Source organism: Eulemur rufifrons, chromosome 29, assembly GCF_041146395.1.
Source record: "Eulemur rufifrons isolate Redbay chromosome 29, OSU_ERuf_1, whole genome shotgun sequence".
Taxonomy (NCBI): domain Eukaryota; kingdom Metazoa; phylum Chordata; class Mammalia; order Primates; family Lemuridae; genus Eulemur; species Eulemur rufifrons.
The window spans coordinates 27,824,581-27,850,675 of record NC_091011.1 but is presented as its reverse complement, the minus strand read 5'-3'; the positions used below and the strand labels follow the sequence as shown (position 1 = coordinate 27,850,675).

General features: G+C 38.5%; 1 protein-coding gene across 1 annotated transcript in view; it reads right to left on the bottom strand.

Moving 5' to 3' along the window:
* Positions 1 to 25,134, bottom strand: part of SPMIP4 (sperm microtubule inner protein 4) — a 37,028-nt gene extending 11,894 nt beyond the window's left edge. The window contains exons 1-6 of the mRNA XM_069462053.1: positions 24,904 to 25,134; positions 24,091 to 24,248; positions 16,006 to 16,182; positions 7,275 to 7,346; positions 4,724 to 4,753; positions 1,851 to 2,032 (exon numbers count right to left, since the gene is read on the bottom strand). Of these exons, the coding sequence (XP_069318154.1) occupies positions 1,851 to 2,032; positions 4,724 to 4,753; positions 7,275 to 7,346; positions 16,006 to 16,182; positions 24,091 to 24,224 (595 nt within the window). The 5' untranslated portion in view covers positions 24,225 to 24,248; positions 24,904 to 25,134. The remainder of the gene's footprint in view (positions 1 to 1,850; positions 2,033 to 4,723; positions 4,754 to 7,274; positions 7,347 to 16,005; positions 16,183 to 24,090; positions 24,249 to 24,903) is intronic.
* Positions 25,135 to 26,095: the final 961 nt, after the last annotated feature.

The following is a 26,095-nucleotide window of genomic DNA, read 5'->3' as shown; positions in this document are numbered from 1 at the left end:
ACTTAGGCAATCTGGATATAGAACCTGCACTCTTAACCTACATGCTTCTTATTTCTAATAAAGAAGAGTTGAAACAAGTGGAAGTGTAGAAACCTAAGCAGTACTAGTTTCTGGAAAGATCTTTTTGTAAGGGTTATTAGAGTATAGTTATCTTTTTAAAATCCCCTAAGAGTGACTGAATGGTCAGAGAGCGGTGGATGCCTGGAAGAGCAAGAAATTAAGAAGGCAACTTGTTTCTTCAATCCCTTATCTATAACTGTACTGAAAAGTGTTTTTATGAGGTCAACACATATTTCTATGATTTCTTTTTAACTATATGCATTTCATATAATTTCAGAAATACTCACTGAGGATTGAAAAATAATTGACTTTGATAATTTACCCAATAAGATCATAAAAATTTCAATTGTTTAGGTATCATATCTTTTTTTTCCCCAAGAGATTGGGGTCTCACTTTGTCCCCCAGGCTGGAGTGCAGTGGCATGATCACAGCTCACTGTAACCTTGAACTCCTGGGCTCAAGCGATCCTCCTGGGACCACAGGCATGTGGCACCACGCCCAGCTTTAGGAATCATATCTTGTAGTTCTTTTGCACAGTAGCCCCTCCCCTCTTCCTACTCCCCCAATATATAGTTATGGCACTCGACACTAAACAGTCACTCTGCTTGATACAGTTTTCACTACTTTTTATCAATGCTGCCTGGTCTGAGAGGTGATAGAAAAGTTCAGCATGATGCACACATACTGGAGCCATTATATGTTAACAGGGCAATAAAAATAATAACTGCTAACGTTTATCTCTGTAATCTATGAAGTAGGCACTAATAGTTCCATTTTATGGACTAGGAAGTAGAGGCAGAGAAATTCAAAAGGTTTCCCATGGTCCACAGTGAGTAAGTGGCACATTGAGAATTCTAGCCATGCAGTCTGACTCCAGAGTCCATGCTCTTAAGCCCTCTGCTATGCTAGCGCTCAAAACGTTGCTGTTTGCTAATTAGGTGTTGAGGTTGAGATTATGGCAGTATTCTGTCCTTGCATTTTCATGTACAGAGGAACTGCACTATAGGACAATTGTTGAGTCTCACCTACCTCACAGCCTAAATGCATTCAACAAATTTTTACCTTTGACTACCATGTGCCTTTTCTATCGCTTTCAGCTACCCTCCCTCTATCAGTCTTTCTCCAGGGGTGTCCTCTCTGTTTTCACACGTGTGTAGGTCTCCTCGGCAATGACCAAGGTGTCTAGTGTGGGAGAGACTTGATGACTGGTGTTGGGATTGCTGTCCTCTCTGCTAAAACGCATCCCCGAGGACACCAAGGTTTGGGACTGGGCGAAGATGCTCCAGGGTGTTAAGAGGAACTGAACAAACTGCTCCCATTACTTTCGGAGTCTTATTTCAAGGGGGATCTTTCAATTTAATCACTGCTGCTGCACCCACTTCCGGACTCTAATGATTGAACCAAACATTGTTCCTTGTGCTGGCCATCTGGGCTAGGATGGAATTTTTAAAAGCTAAACCATAAGAGAGAGAGAAGGAAGGAAATAAAACAGAAAATACAGGTAGAATAAAAATCAATTCTACAAAGTTTTGGTTTCTGATTTTACCAAGGGAGGTTGTGTGTAAAGTGGAAAAGTTAGGAGTGTCTCCAGAGTCTGATTTAACTGGTCTTCAGTGGGGTCCCAGCTGATTGTAAAGTCCAGCCACAGCTGGGAAGAACTTTCCTAATCTGATGAGTCACACGTTTGAGACTTGAATCCCTTGTGTTCCTTGCTTTCTTTAATTTTATTATAAATAAATCCCCAAAAGAAAAAGAATTGATACAGTTCTGATTTCAAATCACATTTTACCTCTTGCCTTCAAAACCGTTGTATCATAAGCCTTGGTTGGCACAGTGGGAGGAAAGGGCTGTTGGGTGCGGGCTTTAATGCCAGTGTAGAGGTCCTTAGGCGACGTGAAGGTCGGGAACATGGCACCACGAGGAGTGTGTGTATGGTAGGGGTGATCAACTGGATACGATGAGCAGATCTCTCTGAGATTTATTGAGCAAACAAAACAAAACATAACAAAAAAAGAGAAAGAAGTATGATTGAAAAAATTAATCATCAACTATTCATTGGGACCCTTTTTTGTTGCAGAGACTGTTCCAATCCCTGGCAACATGACAGTGAGCCACACAAAGTCCCTGTACTCATGGAGTTAGCATTCTGCTGGAATGTATACTATAAAGCATGAGCTTTTCTTAATTTTGCTAAACAAAACTAAATTTTTAAAATAAATCATACCTAACTAATTATCAGTGAATAATTCAATAATTTGTATAAAAATGTAAAGCAGAAGATATATGCATTTTGTGTTTTTACAATAGTATAGGAAGAATTTCTAGTTGCTTTTAATTCCTGCTCCTTGTTTTAAGAGGATCCCAGTACTTTATTTTATTGAATTGTTTTGGGCATTCGGTTTCAGTAATGCAAAGTGTTCTCTAACCATCTTGGACTAAACTTTCAACCCAGGCTATTTGTTTCTTTAAGCAATCAATCAACAAAATATATTGCCTGTTTATGCACACAATATTGTTTCAAAACCAAAAACCCAAACATAGCTAGTATAGTGAAGGAGAAAAAAAAGTTAAGAAAACCACAGAGATATCATTTTCCTTTCACTTAGAGAACTGAAAGAGGTTAAAAAACAACCAACCAACCATGTGGGAGCTGTTTAAATCAGAAGGAAATTAAGATTAGGAAGTCCATGGGATAGAGAAATGTTGTTTGTAATTAGAAAATTAAGTACAAAAAAGCAAGAGTTATATGTTAAGTGTTACGGGTTGAATTGTACCTTCCCCATCAAACCCATATATTGAATTCCTAACCCCTAGGGCTTCATATTGTAACCTTATGTGGAAATAGGGTCATCGCAGATATAATTAGTTAAGGTGGAATTTCTCTATACTAGAGTAGGGTGGGGCTCTAATTCAGTATGACTGGTGTCCTTACAAAAAAGAAAATTTGGATACAGACAGTCACACAAGGAGAATGCCATGTGAAGAGAAGGCAGAGATCAAATCTGCAAGCCAAGAACGCAAAGATCACCAGCACACCACCAGAAGCCAGGAGGGAGGCCTGAAACAGATTCTCACATCTCTCAGAATGAACCAACCCTGCTGCCACTTTGACCTTGGACTTCTAGCCTCCCTCTTTGGAACTTAACCACCCATAAGCAGAAAGGTGAATCCAAGAAATATAACCCAACAAAAAGGGCTTTATTTTCATATTGCTTATGAAGAGAATTTAAAAAGTCCCAAACAAGGGTTCTTCACCTAGTTGTTTTTAAAAAAACAAAAACCAAAAATACCGGACCTTAATTTTCATAGCCTTTTGAGTCAGTCATTGCTTTAACTGAAACACAGTTTTAAAATGTGAATTTCATATTTTCAGTTAAGATTGATAGAGGACTCCAGCAGCACTGGGAGCACCCAGTGCTCAGATCTTAGTTTCCAGTACCAGTCTGCAGGGAAAGGAACCAGGGTTTCTTGGAGTTATGGCTGGTTCTAGGAGTGGGGCAGGGAACATACAAGATGAGCCTGGAGTATCTTAAAGTGCCAGAAAGTGAGGAAATGCTTAAAGCAAAAAAACCCAAACACTGCACAATGATGGGGGAAATGTCAAAGGAATATAGGAGTGAACTATAAGAGCTCCTAATGGCCGATTAGAGTAACAAAATAAAGTGGTATTAGATTACTGCCTAAGTACCAAAGCATAAAATAAATCCACAAGTCACGGATATAAATAAATGATTCAGTAAATAAATAAACAAATGGAGAATAGATAAATCTCCTATGCAAAAGAATGCCAAATAATTTATGTAGGTATTCTGCTCTCAAGAAGGTGGAGCATACTTCCAGACACTAAGTGTGGGCTGCACTGTATTCTTCCAAAGAATAGAGTGTGGAAAGGAGAGAAAAAGGAGTAAGTGTACAGTGGGGAAACCTAATAAACACTACTCTGCCAGGAGATCAAGGTTAACATCAACAGTGATAAATGATGTTAATAGCACGTACTCTTGATAGGATGTGATGAAAATGGCACTTTAGTTCTGTGGACTTCCTTTCCAAAATACACTACCCCAGTCTAATCATAAGAAAAACATCAGTCAAACCCAGTTTGGGGGCATTCTATGAAATATCTGATCAATGATCTTCAAAATTGTCAAGGTCATCAAAACAAGGAAAGCCTGAGAAACTGTCACAGCCAAGAGGAACCTGAGGAGACATGATGATGTAATGTGGTGTCCTGGAGGGGATCTTGGAACAGAAAGAGGACATTAGGAGAAAACTGAGGAAATCTGAATAAAGTAGGAACTTTAGGTAGTATTAATGTATCAATTTTGGTTCGTTCATTATGGCAAATGTGCCATATTAATGTCAGATGTTAACAATAGGGGACACTGGGTGTGGGAACTCTCTGTATTATCTTCCCAATAATTCTATAAATCTAAAACTATACAAAAATTAAAAGTTTGTGTAAAAAAAGATTTACAGGGGATATCATTGGAGAGAAATCAAAAATAATGTTACCTTGGAGTTACATCAGCTTCTCTTTCCAATTGTTAAAAAATAGCTTTCATGAAAAGTCTTACTTATCCTCACACTTGCCTAAGGCATATGGAATGTCAATATGTTTTTTCTTGATTGTAAAAGAGAAGGAAATATAAGTTGAATACTTACCCTACCGCTGAATTGGGTGGTTTGGGTACCCTAGAATAAAAACAGGAAACAAGACCTGATTTATATTAAGGGCTTTCTATGGCTTAAACTCCTATTAGAAACTTAAGAATATCACTGTACCCTGTTTTCAAACTACAGTGTCATTAAGATAGTATGTATACATGTATGTATGCATGTATGTATGTTCGTATGTATTTATTTATTTATTTTAGAAACAGAGTCTTGCACTCTTGCCCAGGCGGGAGTGCAGTGGTGTGATTCATTGATTGCTCACCGCAGCCTTGAACTCCTGGGCTCAAGTGAACCTCCTGCCTCAGCCTCCCAAGTAGCAGGGACTACAGGTGATTGCCACTGCACCTGGCTAATTTTTTTAGTTTTCTTTGTAGAGATGAGGTCATGCTATTGCCCAGGCTGGTCTTGAACTCCTGGCCTCAAGCAATCCTCCTGCCTGGGCCCCCCAAACTGCTGGGATTATAGGTGTGAGCCACCACGCACAGCCAAGATAATATTCTTGATTAATTTTCTGGATCCCTGAATATTGACAAGACACAGAGATCTGATGGTTTCATGTCTCAGTTGTCTACTGATCAATTTTTCCATTCCATTTATTCTAACTTCAATCCTGCTCACCACCCTTTTTGCATTTCTTATTTGTAGTGAAGATTCAGGGCTGACTACTTCTAATGAGGAAGAGCTCTGGCTCTTACTGAGCTTTACTCTCATAATTAGGCAGTAGGCAAAGTGCTCTCAGGGAGCCTGACGTCACATGTGTAGTGCAGTTACATGACCTGAAGCGACCTGAGTGTGGCCTGGTTGGAGAGAATATGTAAATACCACGTTGTACTTTGTCCCTTTGCCCAGGGTTGCTGATCTCTCATGATAGTAAATGTGGCCCATTTGGCAGGGAGAGGCAAGAAAAAAACTGACCTAGCTTCTGGAGGTATGCCTTCTGAACCAGTTCATTCCAAGGTTGGGTATTTACAATTACTCGGAACCTTGCATGCCAAGAAATAATATTATAGCCCTGGAAAAAGTCCACTAAAGAGAGAATTACCTATTTAAATTTGATTTCAACAATTAGCTTCAGTCTATGCAAATAAGACTCTGAAAGATTTCAGGCATGAAAAATCAACAGAATGTAATCAATTTCATAGTAAAAAATCAGTCAAATTGAATACACTGTTTAATGTTTTAGATGCTCCTCCATGTTAGAGGATATTCACTATAAAGTGGTATGTAAGCCATATAATTTTATTATCCTATAATGTACTATAAATACACGATTCACATGAACCACAAAAGTTTATATCTTTTTCCAAAGTTATTTTGTTTTGGAAAAGAAAAAAAAGGAAAAAACTTTATAACTTTATTTGGACTCTGTATTCTTGATTTGGAGACATGGGGTAGGGAGGTGATGAATATATGAATCCAAGGAATCTAAAGTTACTAGATTGACTACTACATATAAAACTTTAAGTTGGTATCTAAAATTGTTCTCATGTGACAAATTTTGCTACAATATTGATAAGCATATGCATAAAATTGACTTGATGAAAAATGAAAAAAATGAAAAAATAAAAAAAAAATCCAAATTTGAAAGGAGAAAATGAAAGTAACAAACACTTAGAGACACCACTTCCTTGACCCAGACTAGTCCATTATTGTACTGCCATCCTCCACATCTGCTTTGCAAAACTCACTAATTCCAAAGGAGAAAGCTCAGGCAACTGCAAATTTTGTCCTTTTGACTCCCTCTAGTGGCTAAACTCTATATTAACTTCTACCTATAAACTAACAATTCTTAATAAAGTGATATTTTCACAGTTACTTCAATGCTGTGTTTTATTTTTATTTGAAAACGAAAATGTATGCTTTTGTAGTATACATGACAAACTATTTCAAGGAATAAAAAATGTAATATACTGGAAAATAATACCTTTAAGCAAAGGATAAATAAGTATTCCTTATCCCAAAAGAGATTTAGGGAATAATCTTATTAAGAGTTATCTGTAGATGATCAGAACAAACCCAGTCTCCGAATAAAATTCTGATTGAAAGTTTGTTTAGGGCAACTGTGGCATTTTCTATGAATCTTTTATGAAATGTAACATGTTCTTATTAGATTAAGTAGGTCAAAGGCAGGGAAATAGACCAAGATGACCTGCAGTAATCCCTTTGAACACTATTATTCATTATCTCCATTTTTTCTTGACTTGTTTAAATGCTACAAACTAAGTAGAAAAAAGTGAGACCAGTGTTGGTTTATGGTTCATTTGCTTTGTTTTTTGTTTGGTATTGGGTTTTAGTATTAATGCTCACTATTAAAAAAAAAGAAATTGTTTCTCTAAACAATGAAAAAAATGAAAAAATAAAAGAAAAAATTTTAAAAAAATCCAAATTTGAAAGGAGAAAATGAAAGTAACAAACACTTAGAGACACCACTTCCTTGACCCAGACTAGCCCCATTTGGGGGCTTTTTATTTCTCATATAATTCATTTCCCCTTAAAAATGTTATTTGATCTTATACAAGGAAAAGAAACCCAGACTTACAAAGAATCATTTCCATAGATGTCACTTTTTTTGTTTTGTGTCAAATGATAGAATTGTTCAATAGGAAGCTTTCTGAAAAGAAAGAAAAGGTTAAATTGAACATCTTTTTAAATTAACACAGTATAATGATGAGATAGTAAAAGACAAATAGATTAATACAACCATATATAGAAATTCAGTTTATGAAAAGTATATATAGAAATTCAGTATATATAAAAAGAATTTTAGGCTGGGTGTGGTGGCTCACGCCTGTAATCCTAGCACTCTGGGAGGCCAAGGCGGGTGGATCGCTCGAGGTCAGGAGTTCGAGACCCACCTGAGCAAGAGCGAGACCCTGTCTCTACTATAAATAGAAAAGAAATTATCTGGCCAACTAAAATATATATAGGAAAAAATTAGCCGGGCATGGTGGCGCATGCCTGTAGTCCCAGCTACTCGGGAGGCTGAGGCAGTAGGATCGCTTAAGCCCAGGAGTCTGAGGTTGCTGTGAGCTAGAATGATGCCACGGCACTCACTCTAGCCCGGGCAACAAAGCGAGACTCTGTCTCAAAAAAAAAAAAAGAATTTTAAATCAGTGGAAAAGGATGTATTCTTCAATACAGGAAAAATTCACTATTTGTAAAATATTACATCTCTATTTTATACTATTCATAAAGATAATTTCAGAGGGATTAAAAATCTAAAGAATTAGAGGAAAAACCTATATAAATATTAAAAGAAAATGTATAGGAATATGTTTTTTCTTTGGTGGTAGGGAGAACCCTTTAAATAAGTTTTTTCTTTTAAAAGTCAAAACCTGAAAGGAATTCGGTAACATTAAATTAAAACTTTTGCAAGAACACCATAAAAAGTTCAAATAAAACAAAATTGGAAGAAATATTTTCAAAGATAACACATAAAGGATTGACATCCAGAACATAAAGAACCAAAAAGAATCTGTAAGTAAAATACAAGCAATAAAATGGGCAATTAATAAATGCAGAAAAGGAATATAAATGGCCATACATAAAACATAAGGAAAAGTACTCAGTCTAAATAGTAACCAGAGAAATGCATCCTCATAACCGTAATACCCTTTATACCCATTAGGTGGGCAAAAATTATACAGTTTGATAATAAAATACAGATGGCTGAGAGTGTGAGGAAATAGATATTAATACTTTTAGATCCACCATGAGAATATGTCATTTGGGCTACATCTACTAAAATTAGAAACATTCATACATTGTGACTCAGGATTTGCCCTAGAGAAACATTTGTGCATGAGCTCAAGGAGCTGTGTAAGGATATTCCTCACAGTACTGTTAATGTAAAAAACAAAAGAGAAAAGAAACAATACATGAATGGCTAAGTAACCTATGATGCATCCACAGTGTGGAACACTCTGAGAAATTAAAAAGAATGACGTAGATGTCTATTTACTGACATGGGACTCTTTCTAGGTTGTAGAGAGAAAAAAGCCCAAGTTGCCTAATACTATGTATTTAATGGTTCCACACATAAACAAAACACCACCTTATATATTCAATGGATACATGCATAATTGTGTAACTGCATAACAAAAGGTGGGGAAGGAGACATGCCAAAGTGGTGACAGTGGTTCTCTCTGGGAAGGAACTTGAGATTGGGGGTGGTGGTCAAGAGAGACTGCACCTTATCTGTGATGTTCTCATATATGTTGTGCTCAGTTGTCACTTGTGGCTGCCCAGTATCTTTTGAACGCCCAGCCTGTATTTGTATAGTGAGTATACTGTGAATCTCATCTGCCCAACGTAGATTCCAAAAAACTTGCTTTCCTAGCCTCTGAGTGGCCCTGGAGTGTAAGGGTTATTTGTACCCTACAACTAAGGATGTTCTTAACAATCAGGTAGATAAAATGACCAACTCTGTGGATGTCAGTCGGGTTTTTTCAGTCGCCACTGTGCTTGCTTAATGCCTTCATAGTGAAGTTATCATGCGGGCAGGGCGGAAGTTATGTATGGACTCAGGAACATGAACTTCCCTGCACCCAAACTTACCTGGCTATTGGCACATTTGAGTTTGCCAGCAGAAGTGACCAATCCTAAGCACTTAATAGGGTGACCTATCCCTGCGTGTACTAGTCAGCCACCTGGTGGTAGGCTGATTACACTGGACCCCTTCCATCATGAAAAAGATAGTTTATCCTCACAAGACAAGACAATTCTTCAAAATATGGATTTCCCTTCTCTTCTTACTATGCTCCTGCCAGTAACATCATCAGTGGACTTACTGAATGTCTTGTCCCCTGCCATGCCATCTTAAACTATATTACTTTTGACCTATGGGCTTGATTTACCACAAAAGAAATTGGGCAATGGTTGGTTGAATTCAAAGGATTCACCATATTTATAGAATATTATATTTTGCCATATTTACAAAATATTAGCATAGCCTATTGAAGGTTTAATTTTGGCTGAGTGTTGTCCTAAGGAGTGTGGCATATGCTCTGAAGCAGTGACCAATAACTAGATTCCCCCGTAGCCAGCTAGAAACCACAGGATGGAAGTGGAAGTGGTGTCTCTCACTGTTATATTTACTGAGAGAATTTACTTCTTCCTCAGCCACTTTGAGCTTTGCTGGTTTGGAGGTCAAGGGAAAAATGCTTCCATCGAGGGACACGACAATGGTCACACTGCATTGGAAGCTGAACAGATGATGATGTGCTAATTTTGGGCTCCTTATGACTTTGGATAAAATAGGCAAGAAAGGATTACGCCTCGTAGGCTGGGATGACTGATCGTGAAGATCAAGGGCCAGAAGACTCCTGCAATACAATGATGGGGGGAAGAAGGATTTCTTGAACCCGAAGAACCTTTTGGACACCTAGTATTGTCTCCAGTGGCATAAAGTTGATGGAATACTGCAGCAGCCTCACACGGGCAGAACCACCAAGAGCTTAGATCTCTCACAAAGAAAATTTTGGGTTGTTTTACCAAGTGATGACCTTCTACCATCTCAGGTATTGGCTGAGGGCATGGAAACTTGGAATAGGTAGTGGAGGAAGGAAATTATAATACCAACGGTGGCCTTATGTCCAGCTGCAGAAATGAGGACCATAGTCACTTCCCATATTTTCCTCTTTGCTGTCTTGTATACTTTTATATATGAACTATTTTTCTTTTTTTCTTTCCCTTTTCCTTATTATTTAATATAGAGTGTGTTGGTGATGGTTAACTTTATTAAAGTGCATAGGTTTAGACTATCAGGACAAGATCACAACTGAACTCGAGAGGAGTGAACACTTGGAGCTGGATGCAGGAACTAATGAGACTTTTGGATCTCCCCTTCTGGGGAGGTGAGTGCATTTTCATTTGTGTGAATGATTGTTGCATTTTCTTACATTGAAGCAGCAGTTCTCAAACTTTTGCTGCACGTTGGAATTATCTGAGGGCTCTTGTTAAAATGCAGATTCTGTTTCAGTAAATCTGGGACAGAGGCCAAGATTTTGCATTCACCATTTCCTAAGTGATGCTGATGCTGCTGGTCCATGGACCACATGTTGAATAGAAAAACATGTTATTGTTGTTGCTATTGTTGTTTAGAGTGAAGTCAACCAGCATGTTAGACTGTATAATATCTTTACAATACCCTCTCTAGATTTTGCTAGTTTCCCGCATTTGGAACACATCACCTCCCTAGAAATTCACTTCTGGCCTTCCTAGCAACCAGGGTGCAAATGTGCCCTAAATTATGGCAATCATCCACATCTGTACTAGATTTTGATTTGAACATGAGTAGCCTGAGAAAACAGGCTTCATGTGGGGGCCTCCACACGGCTAATAAGGTGGCAGCAGAGGTGTCCAGTTTTAAGAGACACTTCCCCTGGATGAGGCCAGTCCTTGGAGTGGGTCTGACTACTCTTCCTAGAAGCTGAGCAATTAACCTATTTCTCTGGCCTTCCTGCATTTTGTGAGAAAATCTAATGTCCTCTAATAAATCCTGCTCTTCAATACTAGCCAGAGTGTATTCTGCCATTCGCAACAAAAAAATCCTAACACATAAAAATGAATAACTTGTGTAATTAAAATTTAAGTTTAAAAAGAACAAAAGTGGTTTTACTGAAAAAATGAACTTTAAAAAAAGCAAAAGTAATTTAAGTGAGATGTCCATAAGGCACTTAGCACAATGTGTGGCATATAGAGGTACTTGATAAATGCTGATGTTTTAAAAAGAGTTTATTTTATTATTTTTATGGAAATGACACATCCTCATAAAAGTTTGAGTAATTACAGAAAAGTACACACAAATGCTACCAGGTAGAATATGATTCTATATATCTCTGTCTAAAAATAGACATAAGGAAGTAAGAATGGAGAGTTGGACAACTATAGTCAGAATTGAAGTTGTAAGAGTAGGATCAAAGTTCATGGTATTTTTAAAAGAAGATTAAAAATTTAAAAATTTTATTAGCACTTAACAGATGAAAAAGTAAAACTGAAAGAATTCCTGAACTGTAGATATGTATCTTTTCACTACACAGGCCCTTCAGACCTGTATAAAATTTTAGAATATTTTGAAAACATTTAGCATGTCAGGGTCATTATTATTTTTCAGATAATATTGACTGTCAAGTGTGAAAGATAAAATGATAAACCCCTGAGAACTGAAAATAAAATCCTAAGCCCTCTGCTAACTAAATGGACTCCTCTTGGCCAAGGGGACCCCCAAAACACCTTAAAACTGAGTTTCCAGCCATGATGGGATGGGAGAGACAAAGCACAATTATACATGAACATAATTTCCTTTTCATAAATATTCATGACCCCTCCTATAGCTTGTTAAATATTTATATATATATATATATTTGATCATCCTGTTCAATATAAAATCTTATTCCTTTTGTCCGTCTTTGAAGCAAGTGTGCTTGATTTCTGGCTGGGTTCTGCTTCCCAGCCTGTTGGAATGGTCGCCCTTCATGAGAAATAAAGCTCTCCTTTTTCCAAAATATTATATAGATCTCGTTAATTTTTTTTAACAACTTGCTTTTGCTTTCCCTCCCTAATCTCCCTATTTGGGCTTTTTATACAATCTGTACTTTGGCAGGGTTTGTGATGTTTACATTTTTCTATAATAACTTTCCCACTTGTGGATTCAATGCCCATCACCAGCCCTTTTGTTACAGCTTCTCTGTTCTTGAGTTCTTTATTTTGATTCATTTTTTGGATTGTTAAATTTATTTTCAGGATTTTTTTTTTAAAGAGGCTCTCATTGGGTGCTATATACTCCAAATTCTCTCATGCTTGTAGACTTTATGCCTGATTAGCCATTTTGTTGCAATAATATTTTTGGGTTACATTTTCTTTTCCTCAAAACTTAGATTTGTCTTTTAGCACTGGAAACTGCTGCATAGGCTTGAAGCTAGCCTCATTTTTCCTCCTTATAGATGACTGGCTTTTCCTGCTTGAATGTCTAAATTAGTCTTTATGAATTCAATTATGTGACTAGGTTATATCTCAATGTCAATAGTTCTATACCAGTTTTTCCCATTCTATGGTATCTTCTTTCTATCTTCAGAGTCAATTCTTCCTTAATTTCATGGGAATTATCTTGTGTATCTCCGAATACTGTTTTTCTGTTCCACTTATTAGATGCTCTACATTTGGGACATCAGTTTTCCTTATTATGAATAATTATGTCTCCTAGCCATCATTTTGTTCTTTTTATTGCTTTAATGCCCTTATCTTTTTCCTCTGTCTTCTCTGTAATTTATTGTATCAATACTATTAAGTCAACTTTTAGTCACTTCTATTTCTTGCTTTTTCTTTTTTACTATATTTGTAAGTGTGGTTTTGTGACAGTGATGTTTTTCTCATTTTTTTCTTAACCTTGCAACCTCCCCTTTTATAACATTCTATTGCCTAATTATCTTGTCTTTTGTTAGATTCATATACCTATTTAGTCCTTTTATAGGGAATCTGCTTTTATTATTTTCTGGGCTATGTTTTCTCTTAGACCTGGTTTCTTCATATATATACGTGTGTGTGTGTGTGTGTGTGTGTGTGTGTATAAATTTATAAAGAAAGTTTATAGAGTTTTTCCTTCCAAATAAGATGACCTACTCATTCTTTTAATCTTCTTTTCAAATTGGAGCATTCTGAGGATTCTGTTGACACACCTGCCTTGATATGCATTTGGAATGTGGGGGTGGAGTTAGGCATAAGGCCTCTCAACCAACAGTGTGGCTCCCTCTGGACCCCCAACACTTCTAGGCAGAGTATGAAAATATGTGTGGGTGGTTTTATTTTGTTTGTCACAATGAATTCAGGATGCTACTGCTATTTATAGGTAAAGAACCAGGGATGCTAAACATCTTGCAATATGTGGGACAAAGAACTGTCCTGCTCTAAATGCTCCCTTGGGGAACATTAAGTTAGGGCCTAGAATAAACTACATAGAATTTTCTTTCCTTGGTTGCCACTTCATATTGTCATATCAACTCTTAAGTATTTATTACCATTATTACTATTACTAAAGAGTACTAATTACTAGGAAATTCAAAGTATTCTTTAGTTCAAAGAACATTATATATCTATTTAAAAGCTTTTTACCAAAGCTTCTTTTGATGCTACCTTAGAGGAAGAATCCCATTTCCTTTCTCTTAGACAAAGTGAAAGTTTTGCTACTTCACCAAACTTATAAAAAGAAATGTTTATAGAAGTAAAAACTAAGTTATAAATTTTCATTACTTTGTGACTTCATTCTTTTTTTTGGTGGGGGGGGGGGATGGATTTCTTGCTCTGTTGCCCAGGCTGGAATGCAGTGGTATGACCACAGCTCATTGTAGCATCAAACTCCTGGGCTCAAGCAAGCCTCCTGCCTCAGCCTCTCTAGTTGCTGGGATTACAGGTGTAAGCCACCGTGCCTGGCTGGGATCTTTATTCTTTTAGTGAATGAATGCTGATTTAAGTGATGATTGACCTCATTTAGAATTTCTGAAACTTGTACATTGTGGGTAAGTAAATATTGCTAAAGTTCCTTTAAAAGAGTTTAACTTAGATATATTTATGTCAAGAAGAGTCAGAGGGGCTCTGGTGTGAAGAAAACAGAATACATAAACCCACATTTCTGAGTCAGGTGATGACTGGCATTCCAAGCAGAGCAAGTATTTCCTCTCCCCGTCTTAGAGTTGCATTCAGTAAGAGATCAAACACAAATCTTATTTCAAACTGGATTTCCCTTAAGAAACCAGTCTTTGGTTTTCTTTGTAGACACTGAAATTCTGTATGAATACATCTAATTATTATAAAATATTGTGCATTTTAAAAAATATACTAATGTGGGTGCACGATAGCTGTAAACTCTCTAAAGAGCCATACCCCTAGTCTCTAGAACAATGCTCACTATACTCAAACTACTGAATAGATAAATGAATACATGGATGGATAAGTAAAATGAACAGATGAAAAGAACTTGGATTTTGGAGTCAAACAAATCTGGACTCAAATCCATATTCCACAAGGTTATAATTGTCTTACCAAGCACATGTACTGAATCTCTTGGGTCTCTGTAAAACCAGGATGATGACATCTACTTTACAAAGACATTACAAATTTATATTATATTAGAAAGTAAGTTTCACAGAGTGGGGACTTAAAAAATCTGTTGAATGAATGAATGAACTTGAGGTCCTCATTATCTATAATGTGTGTTAATATATGAATCTTTCCCATTGGCCTTTTACTTTTAGGTCTTTTCTTTTGTCTGCTTTTTATCATGTCTTTACTGAGGCTTAGAGAAGGTCATTCCTGGCACATGTCCCTGTTAATGTTTCTCTCTCTAGCTGCAGCTTGTCTTTCCTAATTTATTTCTCTTACATGCTTTGGAACAAAACACCAGTTAACTAGATTGTTAGTAAACTAGGTAATCAGGATTGTTAGATAAACCAGGAGTAAATAGGCTCTGTGCCAAGGTTTGATAGATTCTTTTTTTTTTTTTTTTTTTTTGAGACAGAGTCTCACTCTGTTGCCTGGGTTAGAGTGCCGTGGCATCAGCCTAGCTCACAGCAACCTCAAACTCCCGGGCTCAAGCAATCCTCCTGCCTCAGCCTCCCAAGTAGCTGGGACTACAAGGCATGTGCCACTATGCCCGGCTAATTTTTTCAATATTTTTTTTTTAGTTGTCCAGATAATTTCTTTCTATTTTTAGTAGAGACAGGGGTCTTGCTCTTACTCAGGCTGGTCTTGAACTCCTGAGTGCAAATGATCTTCCTGCCCCAGCCTCCCAGAGTGCTAGGATTACAGGCAGGAGCCACCGCGCCCAGCCAAGGCTTTATAGATTCTGCTCTTAGTAAATTTCATAATCTTTAGAAAATATTTCATGTGACATTTGCTGCTCAGATTTTTTTGCTTTTTCTTTAATTTTAACCTGTTTTGAATACAGTTGCTCAGTGACTATAAGATTTATAAGTTATTATTGAAGTATTTTAATACTTGAAAACAATGCCCAGATTCTATTGACTATAATATTGATGAACAAATTACAAATCAAAAGTTCCCCAAACCAAAAGCATCTGTACAAATTAGGCCAGCTCTTTGTTCAAGTAAAAGCATTTTAAATTTAATCTCTCTTTCTCTTTTTGTCTCAGGAATGTTCCCATTTAGTTTCAGATGAGACGTTTGGAGGCAGATTTAAGTTATCAAAGGACTCACAATAGAAATAAAGAAAAATGGATAATAAAGACCTTTATGTGAATGGCAGGAAGTTTATTTACCTTGGACAGGTGTCTCCCCCAAATCCATAATGCTGATGTCCTTTGCCCATGGCGCGAGGCAGTTCGCATTTCAGCCTGTGTTCCTCGGGGAGTGAGATTGGCATTATCCCACCGTATTCCCTTTCAGCCCCCCACGGAAGCCTACATCGTTGCTGTGATTCCCTGAATTCCCGATACCTGTGAAAGAAGAGAGACCTTTTTAAACAGCTTCAGCAACATAACATATGCTTAACTGCATAAAATTCCTATTGCTTCATAAGTCTTTTCAGATCACATTTTCAGAACACAGAATTCTCAGTGTCAGGTACATTATGATATTAACAGATACTGGTTATTTAGGCATCATGGGACTGCGGAAGAAATGAGATTAAATTCCTGAGGACCTAGAGATTATCTTTTTCCCCAACAGTGGTAGTGTTTATTTTTTAAACAGCTTTGTTGAGATATAATTCAAATATCGCACAATTAAATCATTTAAAGCATACAATTCAATGGCTTTTAAATTTATTCACAGGTATGTGCAATTATCACCATGGTCAATTTTAGAACATTTTCATCATCTCAAAAAAACTCCTATACCCTTAAGCCACACCCCTTATGCCCTCTACCCTCACCCTATCCCTAAGCAACCACTAATCTACTTTCTTCTATAGATTTGCCTATTCTGGACATTTCCTATAAATATAATCATACGCTATGTGGTCTTTTGTGGTGCACTTCTTTCACTTAGCATTATGTTTTCAAGGTTCATCCTGTCATAGCATGTGTCAGCACTTCATCCCTTTTAATGGCTGCATGACATTCCACCATATGGATATATCACATTTTGTTTATCCACTCATCAGTTGATGGATATTTGGGTTATTTCTACCTTTGGCTCTGGTGAATAATGCTTCTATGAATTTTTGTGTTCAAGTTTTTGTTCAAATAGCTGTTTTTCATTCCCTTAGGAATATACTTAGGAGTGGAACCACTGGGTCATGTGGTAATTCTGTTTAATTTGTTGTGGGATTGCCAAACTATTTTTTACAGCACTAGCTCCATTTTACATTCTCACCAGCACTGTATGAGGGTCCCAATTTCTTCACATCCTTGTCAATACTTATTATTTTCTGTTTAAAAAAATTATTTTTATTGGCTGAATGTGGTGGCTCACACCTGTAATCCCAGCACTTTGGGAGGCCAAGGCAGAAATATCGCTTGAGGTCAAGAATTTGAGATCAGCCTGGGCAACACAGTGAGACCCTGTCTCTACAAAAAATTTAAAAAATTAACTGGGTATGGTGATGTGGGACTGTAGTCCCAGCTACTTGGGAGGCTGAGGCAGGGGGAAAGCTTGAGCCCAGGAGTTTGAGGCTGTTGTGAGCTATGAATGTGCCACTGCACTCCAGCCTGGGCAACAGAGTAAGACCCTGTCTCAAAATACACACACCCCCCCCCCCAAATTTTTTTACTATAGCCATTCTAGTGAGTGTGAAGTGGTATCTCATTGTGGTTTTGCTTTGCATTTCCCTAATGGCTAATGACGTTGAGCATTTTTTCATGTTCCAATTGGTCATTCATATATCTTTTTTTGAGAAGTATCTATTTGATCCCTTGCATTTTTAATTGGGTTATTTGTCTTATTTTTGAGTTATAAGAGTTCTTTATATATCCTAGATACAAGTCTCATATCATATAATCGGCAAATATTTTCTATTATTCTGTGCATTGCTTTTCACTTCATAGTGTCCTTTGAAGCACAAGTTTTAAATTCTGATGAAGTTCATTTTATCTATTTTTTTCTTTTGTTGTTTGTGCTTTTGGTGTCATTATCTAAGAACACATTGCCAAATCCAAGACCATGGAGATTTACCTCTGTGTTTTCTTCTAAGAGTTTTATACTTTTAGCTCTTGCATTTAGGTCTTTGAGTCATAACGAGTTAATTTTTGTATATGGTATGAGATAAAGGTCTAACTTTATTCTTTTGCATGTGGCTATCCATTTCTAGCAGTATTTGTTGAAAAGGCTTTTTCCTCATTGAATGGTCTTGGACATGGATTATCTTTTGATTTTCAAAAATAAAGAGATTGTAAAGGAATGATACTAATATCATAAAGGACCTACTTGCTCCTAAGTTCTATTTAGAGCTCCTGTGATAATGGTTCTTAAAGTGTGGTCTGTAGACTAGTTGTATAAGAGTTTGCTAGACATACAAATTCTCAGGCTTCATTCCAGGACCTAGGAATCAGAATCGCTGAGGATGGAAGTAATGTTTTCATAAGCCCTGCAGGTGATTCTTATACAGGCTCAAGTTTTAGAAGCACTGTCCTATTCAACAGTTACTGCCTACGGTAATCAGATCTCCATATGTCAACACTTACAACAGCATTATTCAGTGGACTGAAGACATGGGAGTTTACTAAATTGGCTGGTAGGTCTTGATCTGATCTTGAATCTGGTAGCTCAGATGATTTTCTCTGATCTTTCCTAACAAAGAAGTAAAGGGCAGGGACTCTATCTTGTTCATTGCTGTAACCATGCTTTACCCCAGTGCCTGACACACAAGAAGTGCTCAGTGAGTATCTACTGCATGAATGAATAAGATCAAAGAGATGGATTTGTTTCCTGGATGGCTTTCTAGGGTGCAGGAATGAAATTCTCTGGCAGGAGAGAGAGCCTCACAAAAACACTTGAGAATATATCTGGTAAAAGATCTGCTTTCTGATTAGGAACGATTTAATGATTTCTAGTTTCCAGTAATGGCAAGCAGGGTTATTTGGACCAAACTTCCCACTGAAAACAACTAAAAATGCTGGGAGGAAAAAGCAAAATCTTAAAAAAAAAAAATCTGTCTTGTTGATAAGACAGAAAAGGATATGAGTGCTACAAAGAGGATAAATAGGAATCCTGTAAGGTAAACATAGAAGCCACTATTGCCCTTCCCAGGGCAGTGACAATTCTGGTAAATTTACATATTTATTTTAAGGGCCTTGAAAGGCGAGGGATACAGAAATCATCCAGGCAAGGAATCAAAAGAAGACCATCTCCACAATCCCCTAAAGGCTTAATTTCTCACATGCAAGGTGATTCAGAGGTAAACCAGCTTTCTAGTGGCCCAAGTTTGCATTCACCCAAAGCTTGACCTTGGGGGCATATTACCAATCCTGGGCCAGGATTGGTAATATGCCCCCAAGCACCTTGCAAGACAATAGGAGTCTTTTCAGAAGGAAGGGTTCTTGAGGGAATCGTAAGATGAGTTCTAAAAGATGAATAGGACCTATCTATATGGAAGAGAGGGAATACTGGGGTGGAGGAGGGATAACATGTAGAAAGGCCTAGAGATTAGAAAGGTTATAGAATTGAAGATTTCTGACAATGTTGGATTGGTGTGTTGCTGAACAGAAACAGCTTAAGTCGAACGAGAAACCCACAGTCATAAGTAACCAAGAGACTTTCAAGTGCCACCCCTATCCGCAACCTGGAATTTGGATAAATTCTGGGGGATTCCACAAGGCATGGAGTAAAGATTTGAGTGATCTTAAGGGCTCAGAAAATAGAGCTGAATTTTGGATTATTTTACAGAGCTGATATAGAATTCAGGAATTTGGGGCACAGTAGAGAAGAGCCATGGTGAGAGGGGAAACAAGGACGATATCCTGTGGGGCCTTCTAAGCCCTTTGGGCTACACTATGAGAACAACGGGAGCCAGTCAGGAACACAGCAGAGAGCTCAGGGAAGAGGCATGAACTGTGGAGCTACTCTTCCCTTTGTACCAGTAGGGTGTTTGGCTTAATGTAACTGAAGAAATAAAACACCCAGGCCTGTCTAATAAATGGAATGTATTATCTTGTGAAGTCACTAGATTGAGGGTTGGTAAACTATGACCCATGGGCCAAATCCAACTCACCACCTGTTTTTGTAAATAAAATTTTATTGGAATGCAGCAACGACCACTCATTTATGTGTTGTCTGTAGTCTATGGCTGCTTTCACCCTACAATGGCACCATTGAATAGTTGAGACAGAGACTGTAAAGCCTGAAATATTTACTATCCAGCTCTAAACAGAAAAAGTTTGCTAAGCCTGCACTAGCTAGTCAAGGAGAATGTCGGTGACCACTGATCTGGGTGCTGTAGAAGGGATGCTGGCATTCAGCTCAATCTTTTACGGCCCACCATCAGCTCTTACTACCATCAACAGACATGGTCAGGGGACATGACAAGTGAAAAATATTTAAACATACTTGATTAATGACAACCTAAGCTTTAATATCTAAGTTTGTAAAAGTTATATTCAAATCATAAATGAGTCAATTTTTCAACATCTGACCCCTGTATATTACATGTCCCAGGAAGATGAGCCAGTAGAAAATGTTAATCAATCATCTGGGCTGGCATCCACCTAAAACCATCAAGCTTCAGAAAACCACTTAAAATAAAAGGCAATGTATAAATAAGTCAAATTTCTCTTTTATTTTAGGGTCTCATGCCCCCTTAGCTTTAATACTCACAGTATTGTATAGAAGGAACTAAATTAAAACAAAAATTGAAGTTTTTAGGATGTAGTAATTTTAGAGCTTAAATAAAACACATCTCCATAACAAAGAGAATAATAATCAAATAACTGGTACTATAATCTGTAGCTACAAAATTGTATACTTGTTTTTGAGAAAGATACATTTCCTATGGATGAACCAATATCTCATTTTAAAGTCCACTGTACAGAATTTTGAGCATCAAATCCCAAATTCAGGGAGCTGAATTTAGTCAGTAATTACTAGGAGGCATGATTAAAGGAAAACTTGGATCAAATATAACCCTCATTTCTTAGTTGGAAGAGAACTAATATTTAAAAAAAAATTCAGGAATCAGAAAACAAAGAAGTGAATCCAGAAATAAAATAAGAGCCTGTAGTGAAATCCTAAGCAATTCTCAAGGCACCTGCTTAATTGATATGTTTGTTTGCCTAATGAGCTTTCGAACTTGCTAGAGGTAAGGAGAAGTCAGCTGAATGGAAAGAGGAGATGGGAATCTGTGATCATTTTGAATAGTGTCCTCACACTGTTAAATTTTCAATAGAAGAAATAAATACAAAAGAATATTACCTGTTTACTTTCTATTTTTAAAGGAAATCAAGTGAGATTACTTAAAATAGTGGCTACTGTAAATGTTCTAAAATATGTACTTGAACAAAGTAATTAAAGTATAACGATTAACTTGCTCTTGGTCAATAGGTAAGCCAGAATCATAATTGTGGTTTTGTTACCGTTTTCAGTGCTTTTTGCTAGCCTAGTGGTAAACTGAAAAACTTCTAAAAAATGCAGATTCTCTTGCCCCACCTCAGACCTAATGAGTCAGAATATCTATAGCTGGATCCTGGGAATCTGTTATTATTAGAAAGCTCCTCAGGTGATTCTGATATAAGACTAGTCCTGTCTACAGACCAATCCTGGGGAATGATGGAGCTAGACTGCATTGCCTATTGTGAAATGAAAAAAAAGTAGGCTGATGTGAGGAAATAATTTTGTACCAGTTAAAATTGCCAAGTTCGTCCAAAATAAATCAAGATATTTAAAAAGAGTGTCCCTTTAAGTACACCCATGTTTAGAAAACTAAGCTGCTGGGAGCTAACATATGCTAGGTCTCACGCTCATTCTTACCATTGTGAAGGGTAATCCCTAAAAACCAGGAACTTTTTGGTTTGTATTGTTTTATTTTGCTTTTCAGAGGCCTTGTAGTTTGAGTTGGGAGCCACAAACCCTGACCCTGACCTCAAGAAGTGAGCCTCAGCAATGATAGAGCACAAGTATCATTGTTATCCTGGTGACACTTTCCAGAACAGTTCAGTGAGTGACACGGAGATCAAGGAGAATCTTCTGAAAGCTGTCTGGATGCTTTTTAAGAGGGAGTTAAGAGGAAAGGTTCTGAGAACACGATTATCCTGGCTCTCTTGATCTGGGAATTGTTAAAGCGAAGAATTCACATGAAATAAAAGGGAAAGCCAGTTTTAGGTAGTAGGAGCCAGGAACATGGTTGTACCTAGCTATAGCTTCAAATAATACCGTCTTATAGTTTATAGGTAGTTGACCTTATGTTGTGTTTAATTTTATAACCAGTTGATGAAAAGCTACATTTTCTCAAAGGTGCTTTTCTTAAATTTCATACCAGTTAAGGGATTTGGGAGCCAATACTAACCAAGCACAGGACCATTTAGGTAGAAGGGGATCAATATTTCAGTGAAAAGCCTTTGATGAGTGCTTTTTGAGGCCACAGTGAATTCAATCAGATATGGCAGCCTTAAGTTCTTACTCAGATTACTTTTGGCCAAATATAAAACCTCACATTGCTGCTTTTGAGCCAGGGACAACTGCCTATCCCCAGATCACACGTGCTCTGCTAAGGGTTTCATTAGACTCATCTGCCTAATGTGATGGCCCTTGGAGTGGAAGAGGAATTTATGACTGACAGCCACTCTTGTGCATCAGGTTAACGGTAGAGGAGCAGGGGCAGCAAAGACTGACTCAGAAGTATAAGTAACATGAGCCCTTTAACCCCAAATATAAAAATACTACTTTTAATTAAGTGAAAATAGCAGTTTACATATAAAAAAATTGAATATGATCTTTACATTTAAAAAAATGGAGAGGGCATATATTGAGATGTTAACACATTGGCTATTATTTCTGGATAAGGGAAGTACAGAGGTTTTCTTTCCTGTGCTTTAATTTCATAATTTTTCTCTTGCAAAAATGGACACTTAAAAAATTTTTTTTTTTTTATAGAGACAGGCTTTATGTTGCCCAGGCTGGTCTTAAACTCCTAGCTTCAAGCAATCCTTCTGCCTTGGCCTCCCAAAGGCTGAAATTACAGCCATGAGCCACCATATCCAGTTCTTGTTTTCTTTATGGATTTGTATGATCTTCAAGTTACAAGGAACATGTATTAATTTCATAATTAAGGAAAAAAAACTTTTCCTTTTTTAATATAAAGAGCATATTTATAAACTGGAAAAGATCCCTGGAAGATCAAGACGGTGAAAGTATAGATACAAGAAGAAAGAAGAGCAAAGTCTGCGAGAATCAATGTTTAGTCTGGCAAAGACAACTCTTAAAGAGGCCAAAAGAATCTTCAAACTCTTTGAAGAGCTGCTAGCGTAGGGTTGATGAATTATTATTTTGTACAGCTTCAGAGGAAAGAACCAGAATCAACAGGTAGAAATTATAAGGAGGAAGAATGTTCTCATAGAAAGAAAACTATCTGACAATCAAAAGCTTTCAAAAATGGAATGGACTGCTTGTGTGGTAGTGCTGTCCCATTCTGGAAGCTAGGTGACTTCTTGTCTCATTTCCTAAAGAAAGACTTCTTAAATAAGAGACATGACCAAGTGAACTTAAAAAACATAAAACAAGAAAACAGCCACACAGTCTATGTCTTTTACTGTCCAAGTGTTTTGAGATTTTTTTTTCCCCTCAAAATCGATTCAAGAAAATACAATACAAAAAAAGTTGGAACTAAAATCTTGTCAAATTACTTGACCGTACTTTTTATTTCATATGTAAAATGGGGATGATAATAGTATTTATAAGGTTGTCTTGAGGGTTAAAAGAATTACTACATACAGAGCATTTGGTACAGTGCTGACACACAGTGATCACTAGATGTTAGATGCAATTTTTATCATAATGTGTAATTAATGTGTTACAGGTAATTTGGTAAAGCAGAAATTTCAATTACTATGAGCAACAAGTTCTGCAAGTATTTTGGAGCAAATGGTAGTAGGGCATGTTAGGAAACCAATATAATAACCTTTATAAAATAAAATAAAAAATCTGATTAAGACAGAGTAACTTCCAAACAAGGGATGGAATTCTACAGTGCAGTGGATGACATTGATGTCTGCATTTCACTAGTACACAGCCACTTGCTTCTCATTGAGTTCCTAACAGATGTAGACACTTTATGGTTTAGGTAATTGTCATGTTTTGCCTTCCCTATATGACAAACAGAAGAGCCCCAGAACGATAAATGCTTTTCCTCATGTACAAAAATACACCAATATATTCAAACGCTTCCTTCTTGTTTGCTTTTTCTAGTTTTGTTTTACCTGTCCTCTGAGGCAGTTGGGCGAGTAGTTGTTTGTAGGGGAGTGTGCAATTCATTAGAGTAAAAGGTGTTTGACAGTATGTCAGATCCTTCAAGCTCCCTGCAACAGTAGGGCCTGCCGTGAATTACCTCCATGGTCCTTGGCTAAAAAGGCACAATCTGGAAAAGAAAAGGAGGGCACATATTGTTTGGGAGACAAGGCAGGCAAGAAACACGTTTTGTACTGCTGAATTGTTCAACTCAACACTGCAAAGACATCAGGGGCTTCCTTACTCACCAAAGCCCGTATGTGGACTCTATGATGTCAAATCAGTAATAAACAGCGACTTAAGCTCTGTGGAAGTAAATTTCAGCTGAAACAAATACACGAAGTGGAAAATGTTTCCAAGTAGAATCTAAACACTACTGGGTCCATACAAGCCTGCTACTTCGCAGACATCGGCTGAAATTCAATTCTTGCCTCAAATCTAACCATAATTATTCAAGAAAAACTCAGCTTATTTTTACCCTCGCGGGTCTTTCTGAAAATCAAAGAGACTTGTCATCCCGCAGAATCAAGAGCTGTCCTGAAGGCTTCGGGGATTCTCGACAAGAATCCCTTTGCAGAGAGTGGAGACTGAGTGGTGCAGTGTGAACGGGACCCCACAGGGGATTCCTGGCTCCCAACTGCGCGGGTGAGAAACCCACGCCTCCCTCGGACTTGAGTGTAAAGCCGAGGCGGCTCAGAGGTTGGGACCGAGGGTCCCGGGATCTGAGGCGGAGCCTCCGGGCCATCCTTGCCCTGCCGAGCGGCGCCTCGGGGGTTCCAACGCACCTGGGACATCAGCCTGGGAGCGCCACGGGACGGCACCTCCGGTTCACCTCCCTAGAGCTGGCGGGCTCCGCGGGGCGTGGAATTTCTTGGTCTTCCGCACCTGCGGCCCCGGGACGCTTGTTGGCAGGTGCGGGTGAGGGAGAGAGAGGGACCGCGGGCGGGCCGAGGGTGGGGTTGAGGGCGCCTGTGACGGTGACCGTGACCATAGCACTAGGTAATGCATGACTGAGGGGCGGGGGCCTCCTGAGTGGCGGGCGGGGAGCCGCAGGCCGCTCTTAGAGGTCTCCGGAAAGTGAGCCCGGTAGCTCCGGGACAAGCAACCACGGGAAGCAGGACCGGAAGTGAAGAGAAAGAGAGAGGCACCCAGTCAGACGGTGAAATGGGCTTTTCCGCCACCGACCCCCGGCCCCGCCCCCTTCAGACCTGGCCTCGCCCGCCCCAAGGAGCCCCCTGGCGGCGGAGGCCGAAATTTCAGGTTCTCCCTCCAGAGCTGCCTGCTCTGGAGTTGTCCCCGGGCTGAGGCGTTCTCTCTGTGGACTGGGAGGAGAAAGAGCACTGGTCCAGGGGAGACTGCGGGGAGGCGGGAGCGTCCGACCTGTCCTCCTCCCCGACTCACCTTTAGAGAATGGGAGATAGAGCGGCCAGGTTGACGGTGGGGTCTGCAGGCTTCTGCAAGCGCAGCCCCAGTTTAGCACCCAAAGTGAGCCTCTGCTTTTCCTCCCCTGGTGGGTGAGGACGTGGCAAAGGCCTTTAGCTGCCCTGTCCCCAAGGGCCTAGCCCCACCTCGATTGCCTGAGGTCACCCCAAAAGAAATGAGTGCGAACCACATTTCTGCACCTACATGGCCATGAGCTTCTGTGATGGCTGAGGAAGGAACGGGAGTTGGGAATGTTATTCTTCGGATGTGAAAGGCTAGAATTGAGCAGAAGAAGGTGGGGGCGAGAGTGACCACCTCTGAGAACGGAGGTATGATGGTATTTTTGCCATTCTCTGCCTATTTTCCAACTTTTTATTAACCGGCCAGTAGATACTCATTTTGTGCCGCCTTCTAAGTGCGTGTTTCCTGGTGGGGGAAAAAAGGCGTATTGGAGTAGTAGGCCTAGTGGTGATTTTATAGTCTTACTGTATTTCTCAGTCCCAGCACCTCTCCCAACCCTCAGGTAGCTGCCACCCACCAACCCTGACCAAGAAG